Raw genomic sequence first — 9,799 nt, forward strand, 5'->3', positions numbered from 1 at the left:
TAGAGCACATGATAGGCCACAAACAACTCTCAATATATTAGAAAATATTGAAATCATATCCTGCATCTTTTCTAATTACAACAGTACAAAACTAGGAATCAATCACAGGAAAAAATCTGGAAAAAGCACAAATACGTGGAGGTTAAATAACATGCTACTAAACAATGAATGGGTCAACCAGGAAATCAAAGAGAAAATTTTAAAAAAATACATGGAGACAAATGAAAGTAAAAACACTAAGGTCCAAATCTTTGGGATGTAGTAACAGCAGTTCTAAGAGCGACGTATATAGCAATACAGGCCTACCTCAAGAAGCAAGAAAAATCTTTAAAAAACAAAACAAACAAAAAAACCTAACATTACACCTAAAGGAGCTGGAAAAAGAACAAACAAAGCTTGAAGTCAGTATAAAGAAGGAAATAATAAAGATCAGAGTAGAAATAAATGACATAAAGATGAAGAAAACAATATAACAGATCATTGAAATCGGGAGCTGGTTCTTTGAAAAGATCAACAAAATTGATAAACCTTTAGCCAGACTCATAAAATGGAGACACAGAGAATGAGAGAGCTCAAATAAACAAAATCAGAAATGAAGGAGGAGAAACAACTGACACCAGAGAAATACAATATCATGAAAAATTATGTGCCAACAAATTGGACAACCTAGAAGAATGGATAAATTTGTATAAACACATAATCTTCCAAAACTGAATCAGGAAGAAATAGAAAATTTGAAGTTGAATCAGTAATCAAAAAACTCCCAACAAACAACGTCCAAGACCAGATCATTTCACAGATGAATTATACCAAACAGTTAAAGAAGCATTAATACCTATTCTTCTCAAACTATTCCAAAAATAGAAGATGAAGGAAAGTTTCCAAATTCATTCTATTAGGCCAGCATTACCCAGATACCAAAACCTGATAAAAATACTACAAAAAAGAAAAACACAAATCAATATCTTATGAACATAGGTGGGAAAATCTTTAACAAAACATTAGCAAACCTAATCCAAAAATTCATTAAAATGTCATTTACCACAATCAAGTGGGATAATTTCCAGGGATGCAAACACATTTCAATATTCACAAATCAATGTGATGTACCACATTAACAACAGAAAGGATAAAAACCCATGTGATCATCTCAACAGGTGCAGAAAAATTATTTGACGAGATTCAACATCCATTCATGATAAAAACTCAGCAAAGTGGATTTGGAGGGAAAATACTTTGCCGTAATAAAAGTCATATATAGGAAAAACTCACACGTAAGATCATACTCAATGGTGAAAATCTGAGACCTTTGCCTCTAAGGCCAGGAACAAGACAAGGATGTCTCTCTCACCACTTTTATTCAACATAGTACCGTAAAGAAAAGAAAAAAGAAAAGAAAAGAAGAGAAGGGAAGGGAAGGGAAGGGAAGGGAAGGGAAGGGAAGGGAAAGCAGGGAAGGGAGAGGAGAGGAGAGGAGAGGAGAGGAGAGGAGGGGAGAGGAGAGGAGAGGAGAGGAGAGGAAAGGATGAAAGGAGAGGAAGAGAAAAGAAAGAAAAGAAAAAAAAAGGAAAGAAAAGAAAAAAGAAAAGAAAAGGAAGAAAAGAAAAGGAAATAAAAGGCATCCAAACTGGTAAGGCAAAGGTAAAACTTTTGCTATTTGCAAATGACATGATACTATATACAGAAAACCCTAAAGACTCCACCAAAAAACTGCTAGAACTGATAAATGAATTCAATAAAATCTCAAGATACAAAAATCAGTGTATAAAAATTTATTGAATTTCGATACAGCAATAATGAGGCAGCAGAAAGAGAAAATAATAAAACAATCTCATTTACAATTGCAGAAAAATAATAAAATACCTAAGGATAAACTTAACCAAGGAGATGAAAGACTTGTACTCTGAAGACTATTAAAACACTGATGAAGGAAATGGAGGATGACAAAAACCAATGGAGAGACATTGCACATTCATGAATTGCAAGAACAAATATGGTTAAAATGTCGATACTACCCAAAGCAGTCTACTGATTTAAGGCAATTCCTAGCAAAACACCAACAGCACTTTTCCTCAGAACTGAAACAAATAAGCCTAAAATTTGTGTGGAACCACCAAGGACCTCAAATAGCCAAAGCAATCTCGAAAAAGAACAAAGCTGGAGAGATCACAATCCCAGATTTCAAGACTTACTATATGTAACTCTAGTAAATCAAAGCTCTAGAGATCAAAACAAATGGTACTGGCACAAAAATAGACACATAAATCAACTGAATTGAACAGACAGTCCAGAAATGAGCCCATGCTTTTATGGTCATTAATCTACAACAGCAGAAGCAAGAAAATACAATGGAAAAAAATCTCTTCAACAAATGGCATGGGGAAAACTGGGCAGCTACATGCAAAGAATGAAAGGCCACTTTCTTACATCATACACAAAAATAAACTCAAAATGGATTAAAGACCCAAATATGAGATATGAAACCATAATCCATTTGCCATGGCCTGGATGGAAGTAGAGTGTATTATGCTAAGCAAACTAAATCAGTCAGATAAAGACAAATACATATGATTTCACTCATGTGTGGAATTTAAGAAACAAAACCAATGAACAAAGATAAAAGTGACAAACAAAAAAAAATCTTAAATACAGAGAAGAAAGTAGTAGGTGCCAGAGGAAGGTGGGTGGGGGGATGGGTGAAATAGGTAAAAGGGCTTAAAAGCACACTTATGATGAGCACTGGGTAATGTAGGTAATTGTTGAATCACTACATTGTACATTTGAACCTGATACACCACTATATGCTAATTATTCTTGAATATATATATGAAATAAATAAATGGAAAGAAAGAAAAGGAAGCAAGATAGAGTGGTACAGTTGCATAGACTAAAGGTATTATAGACCTTAACTAAAATCCTATTGGGAACCATGTGTACAAACTGGAATCACATTTAATGTCAAATCTTGAGAACACTTTGACGTGAAATCGTTTGTGATGGAAAGAGGCTCGCACAGAGATTTCCTTTGTTTATAAGGGAAGAGGGTACACTTAAAGAATAATTAAAAATGAACCAACAATGCAACTATTCTAAATCTGTATTTTGTCATAATGAAGAAAAATGTGTGTCTACATACATTTACTCAAAAGCATTCAAGTGCTTTTTGGTAAAACATAGAAGTTTTTAATATTTAACTCCTATGTACATTAGCTATGGGAAGCTGTGTATGTCAGAATATTTATTAGACAAAATTATTTATGCTCACTGATACTTATCAGTGATGTTTTTCATAAATGGCTGAAAATGCTTACAACCTTATCCTAATTGACATTTATCAATCTTGTTATAATTAATACTGCAGGTATATAAAAACTGGGTGGGGCACCTGGGTGGCTTCGTTGGTTAAGCGTCTGCCTTCAGTCATGGTCCTGGAGTCCCGGGATTCAGCCCCACATGCCTCCTCAGCAGGCAGTCTATTTCTCCTTCTGCTCCTCACCCTGCTTGTGCTCTCTCACTCTCTCTGTCTCTCTCACATAAATAAATAAAATCTTATTTCAGGGATACCTTTCTTAAAAAAAAAAAAAAAAAGTTGCGTGGATTCTCTAAACAGTTAGAATGGTGCTATAGGATTGTTTCTTGGCCAAAAATATAAATGAAAAAAAGTAAATTAATAATCCTAAATGACTTATTTTCACATAGCCTAAAACCTGGTTTTAGTACTGTCGTTTATATAGGACCACAGGACAGGTACATGACATTGCACCAGAAGCTACCCAGAGTACCTGTGCCTATCTTTACAACTTGCAATGCCAAGTACATATAAATATAAATGTGCCAAAACCACCAAAAGGCAAAACCATGAAAAAATGTCAGAGATTTCATAAAAGACACAAAGATTACAACGAACTTCCTTTTACCTGGAGAAATCAGAAAATAAAGTAGTATACACATATACTAACTTGCCCTCCTCATTCTCTGTAATACCCACTTTTTTTTTTAATTTCTATAAATCCAGTGAGGAAGTTGTGACAGAAAATAAAAGCAAAGCTTCTCTTCAAGGAGATGGTTGGTTGAACATAAGAGAAGAAATATGAAAACTGAATATGAACCTAAAGAATCTAGGGTTAAAAAAAACAAGTAAAACTTATGCAAAAGTTAATCCACACATACTTAATTTTTTATTACTTTTTGGAAAGTATTAAGGTTCTCCAGAGAAACAGAGTCAATAGAACATGTACATATAGATAGATAGATGATAGATGATAGATAGATAGATAGATAGATAGATAGATAGACAGATGATAGATAAATAGATGATAGATAAGTAGAGATTTTAAGGAAATGGCTCTTGTGATTTTGTGGGCTGGCAAGTTCAAAATCTGCAGGACAGGCTGGAGACCCAAGGAAGAGTTGATGTTGCAGCTGAAGTCCAACAGTGGTCTAAAAGCAGAATTCCCTCTTCCTAGGGGAATCTCTATTTTATCTGAAGACCTTCAACTGATTGGATGCGGCCCACCACACAATGGAGAGCAATCTGCTTTACTCAAAGTCTATTGATCTAAACATTAATCTCGTCTAAGAAATACCCACACCCACATCAGGAATGGTGTTTGATCAAATACCTGGGTGCTGTGGCCTAGTTCACCATTATAGAGACTAATTAGTTCCTAGAATTCATTGAAATTTTATTAATTTCATCAATTTTTACAACTTAAAGATTCTCATGTTCACCTTTTGCTGTAAATCTGAGAAAAAAATAATCCCAAAGAAAACTCCGCCTTCCCACTGAATGTTGAATCGTTCCTACTTCAGAACTGTCAGAAGGTGAAACACATGAGTTAATGAAGTACAGATCCACTTCATCATAATTAGCATCATCACCCTCATCATAAGCATCATTTATCCAGGCAACTCTGGCCTACTGTGCAGCTGCAGGTTCGTGGCTTTCCACCCTCTTCCCGTCCACGTGCTCCCACGCTACTATCTCCTTCTGTGACCCTAGGTTCTTGAATTAGTAAGAATGGTAATCCTAAAGAGAGAGAGACAAACCAAGAAACAGACTCTTAACTACAGAGAACAAGCTGATGGTGACCAGGGGCACGGGGGTGCGGGTGGGTTAAATGGGTGATGGGCATTAAGAAGGGCACCTGTGATAGACATCAGGTGTTGTAGGGAAGTGTGGGGATGTGGATGGAGCTGAAGAGTATTATGCTAAGTCAGTCAGAGGAAGACACTCTATGATCTCAGTCATATGTGGAATTTAGAAACAAAACAGATGAGCAGAGGGAAAAGAGAAAGAGACAAATCAAGAAACAGACTCTTGACTCTAGAGGACACGCTGCTGGTCACCAGAGGGGAGGAGGTGGGGGGTGGGGGAAGCAGGGATGGGGACAAGGAGGGCACCTGTCACGAGCACGGGGTGATGGGTGGAAGCCATGAATCACTCCTGAAACTAATATTACACTGTATGTTAACTGAAATTTTAAAAACTTCTTTAGAAAAAAAAGAAGAAAGAATTGCATCCCTGTGTTTTCCCCCAGTGCAGATGGACTGCCTGCGTGGGAGCTTGCTGCAGTAACGACCCTTTAAGGCCGTGACTCTCAAACGTCTGTGTCGATGGTTCGCTGTGAGGAACACGTCTGATAGACACGCACACAACTGACCTAACCCTACCCTATGTGATCGTCTCTGAAATGTTCTCTTCCCTTGTTGCCGTGAGTGCTCGTTAAGTTGATTTAATGATCAAGTGGCACATGACCTGACATTTTAAAGAGCCACTGTCGTTGGAGAAGCAGAGCAGGAAGACGTGACAGCAGCCCGCAGAAGTCACAGCACCATCTCCAGGGGGGTCGAGAACGTTCCTCTCAGAAGGTTTTATGGGACGGAACGTCAGCATCCCAGCACCCCCTCACACATGCGTACACGTGCTCTGCCCTGCGGTCCTCTCCCTGACGGCTGCCTTCGTACTGACATTACAGGTGCCTGGCGTCCGAGCCACAGGTCCGCTGCAAAGACCACTGTCTCAGGTGAGACGCCCCTGAGCAGAGAGGAAGTAGCATTTCCTGTTCCAGCAGCACAGTATCTCCTGCGGTTAACGCCGTCCCCTGGAACGACAGGGGTCCTGTCCAGCCCCTGCAAGCAGAGACCCCCATGCTTCAGTCTAGGACCCGCCGCGCCCACCCTCCCCGTCTGGCGGGCCCTGTGCGCTGCTCCTGCACCGGAGCGCCTCAGTCTCCGCGGACCGACGCACCTGGGCGCGGGGATGCCGGCCTCGCTCAGCGCGCTCCCGCGCCTCACACGCCGCAGTCTTTCCCGAGAACCTTGCGCACCGCCCCCTGCACGTCTTTGTTTCTCAGCGTGTAGATGAAAGGATTCAGAGTGGGGGTCGCCAGACAGTAGAAGAGCGTGAGGAACTTGCCCTGGTCCTGGCTGGCCACGTTCCCAGGTTGCATGTACATGTAGATTATGCTGCTGTAGAAGAGGGACACCACGGCCATGTGCGAAGAGCAGGTGTTGAAAGCCTTGCGCCTCCCGGCCGCCGACCGGATGCGCGCGACCGCAGCTGCGATATAGCCGTAAGACACGAGAATCATGGCGAGAGGCACCAGCACAATGGGGATGGCCAGGAAGAAAGCCAGGCCTTCCACGCGGCTGGCGTCCACGCAGGAAATGCGGATGAGGGCTGGCATCTCACACACGAAGTGGTTGATGCGGCGCTGGCCACAGCGCCCCAGGGACATCGTCAGTGGGGACATGAGCACGGAGTTGGCGATCCCACTGAGCCAGGCAAAAGCCGCCAGCTGCAGGCACAGCCGTGGGTGCATGACGGCCAGGTAGTGCAGGGGCTTGCAGACAGCCACGAAGCGGTCATAGGCCATGACTGAAAGGAGAATGCACTCAGTGCCGCCCACAGACAGGAAAGCGAAGAGTTGGACAACACAACCCACATAGGTGATGGTCTTGCGGGGGCCCCAGAGGTGGACCAGCATCTGAGGAACGCTGCTAGTCGTGTAGCAGAGATCCAGGAGCGACAGATTGCAGAGGAAGAAGTACATAGGCAAGTGCAGTCGGGGGTCCCCCAGGGAGAGGAAGATGATGGTCGAGTTCCCCGCCACCGCCAGAAGGTAGAAAATCGTGTTAATGAAAAACAGGATGGTCTCCAGCTTTGGCCGGTCAGAGAACCCCAGCAGAATGAAGTCTCCTCCAGAGCTCAAGTTACTCGTTTCCATCACTCTTGGCTGATAAACCTGTTCGCGGAGGTGAACATGCTGGAACTGTAAGCTGAGGTGCTAAAAACATATTTGTCTGTAAAGCAATGAAAGCTATAACTTTTTCCTCAATATCTTATAATCTGGTTAAGTGAGATAAGTGGATAGATCTTTTAAAAAATAAGCTTTTACTGACATAATTAACAATAAAGTAATTTAGAAAAAAAGGCAAATACTTTTGTATTTTGTCAGAATCCACTAACTTTGAGCCTATTTCTCTGCTCACTGAGAAATTATCCTCTAAAATTTGTGGAACAATAGCTTCCATTAATAGCATCAACTCTCATGCTTCCATGATTATAAATTCAAGTGGGAAAAAAATGTATTGGTGAATTACTCTGAGGTATAGACAGGAATGAGAGACAGCATCAATTCATAAAATACTTAAATTACCTATTCGCAGTCAGGAAAGTCACGGCCTGGGGCCCTGAAATAAAACAGCCCTGAATTTACTTGACTCTGAGCTGCTAATGATTTGGTCCAGTCTCCTGGCCCAGTGATGAAGGTCGAGTTACCCAAGAGACCAAAAGCAGATTGGACCGTGCAGAGGTGAGGGGGTTTTCTTCCCTGCCACGGGCATTCACAGAGTGAGCAGAAATGAGGGACGTTCTTTTGCACATTCCAGCTCAACATACTACTCTGCGCAATGGGTCAGTTGAAGGAAATAGTAAGAATCATTGTGCAAGTTTACTTTTGTAGCAGGTTTGGGAGATGACGGTGTGGTGGTTAACCTGTATTGCTTCATTGAGAGTGAACTAAATATTTACATTATTGAACAGACACCAATCAAATATTTGGCTTGTGAGCTCCTCTAACATTCAGAAATTAACAGAAAAAGATGTAAGTCCTCCATATCGACAATTAAATGCTAGCCGTACGTATACAGTTTCTTGCCATCAACTTGCTTGGGGTTGACAAGGAGCTAGCTGCTGGAGAAGTTAGAATAAGACATAAATTGGGAGTCGCACGCCTGTAAACGCATGCCTACCTGTGAGGCATGTCCACTTGTGGTCCAGTCAGAAAGACCTACAGACCCTAAACTCAGGAAGAAGTTACTGTCTGAGGTGAAGCCATACACAAAGGACAATGAGAGCCAGGGTTAAAAAAAAAAAATCAATTGAAAGTGGTAGACAAACTAGCTTAAGGGATGGCTTGGAAATGGAGTATATTATGAGCACACCATCTCTGCAGAGCTCCTGCTGGAAATGCATACCAAGAGCTAAAGTACGTCAGCATGAATTGCAAGTTTGGAAAATATAATATGGACACAAGGAATATTTTCTCTTTTTTTTTTTTTTTAGTAGAAGACTCTTCACACCAATTTTTTTTAAAAGTTAAATTTAAAAACCACGTTGTAATGAGACGTAACATTTGATTTGTAATTACCACACATAAAGGGGACAACACTTTTACTTTTCTTTCTTATTTTTAGCTGAATAGTGATACCCTAAAGATGAGGGCTTGTTATCTATTTAGTTACTTTAAAACAACTCAGCATAAGAGCAATACACATTTGTTACAGAAAAAAGACTATTAAAGAAAAAAAATAATTGTATCAATGGTTATTGATAAACTTGCTTTCTCTACTTTCTTCTTCCAGATTTTTAGAACTTATTTGTATATGAGTCACATACACACATATGTATGTCTGCTTTATTGAGGTTGGCATGTAAAATTGTAAGATATTTAATGTACGCTCTGTGAAAGGAACCGCCATCTAACTCATCCCCACACCCATCACCTCGCATGTTCGTGTGTGTGTGCGTGCGTGCAAGAGCACTGTACTGTCTTAGCATGACGAGCTCAACACTTGCCCCATGTGTTCACACACTGCTTTGCTCCAGGTCTGGAGTCTGATATCTTAAAGATACTAAACCAAAATCCATGATCTCAGCAGAGTCACAGGAGTTACCTGAATGGAATTAAGGAAAGAGAAAGTAGAGGCATAATTATCCCCTTGGGCATTTTCAGAAACACGCAAGAAAGTTGTCCCCCCTCTCTGGTGTGGGAGCTCCTCCTGTAGGTGGCAGGCACTCCGGCATAGAGGTCGTGGGCCTCTCATACCCCCTGGACCAGCTAACCGTCCTCCCACCGTCCACCCTGCTCTGCCAACTTGCTTTCCACCTGCTGGCCTGAATGCCATACCCTCAATGACAATAGTCCAGCCCTCCCGGGGACCCCTTGTCCCTTCTACTAGTAAACAGCATTCGGTCTTCTCAACCAAATCCTGTGGGTTTGGTTAGGAATAGTAAGCTTCCTGGGCTCAATTGCCCTTGGGTTGCCTGAACATTAGGTCCATGAACACAAAAAGTTGTTGGACCTACAGCTATCTCATCAAGGTACAAACATCCTTATAATGTTACCATTCCTTTTCATAACCAATCAATATTTTATTTTTGTAAAGATTTTACTGATTTATTTGAGAGAGAGAGACAGCATGAGCAGGGGAAGAGGCGGAGGGAGAAGCAGACTCCCCGCTAAGCAGTGTGCATGCCACAGGGCTCGATCCCAGGACCCTGAGATCGCGACCT

At 41.3% G+C, this 9,799-nt stretch overlaps 1 protein-coding gene across 1 annotated transcript; it reads right to left on the bottom strand.

Annotated features, from left to right (window-relative positions):
- Positions 1–6,293: 6,293 nt before the first annotated feature.
- On the bottom strand, positions 6,294–7,229 carry LOC103682430 (putative olfactory receptor 2W6). Its single transcript, XM_008712037.2, has one exon. It carries the CDS (start codon positions 7,227–7,229, stop codon positions 6,294–6,296), a length of 936 nt encoding a protein of 311 aa, XP_008710259.2.
- Positions 7,230–9,799: the final 2,570 nt, after the last annotated feature.

Source organism: Ursus maritimus, unplaced genomic scaffold (genome assembly GCF_017311325.1).
Source record: "Ursus maritimus isolate PB19 unplaced genomic scaffold, ASM1731132v1 scaffold_5, whole genome shotgun sequence".
Lineage (NCBI taxonomy): Eukaryota > Metazoa > Chordata > Mammalia > Carnivora > Ursidae > Ursus > Ursus maritimus.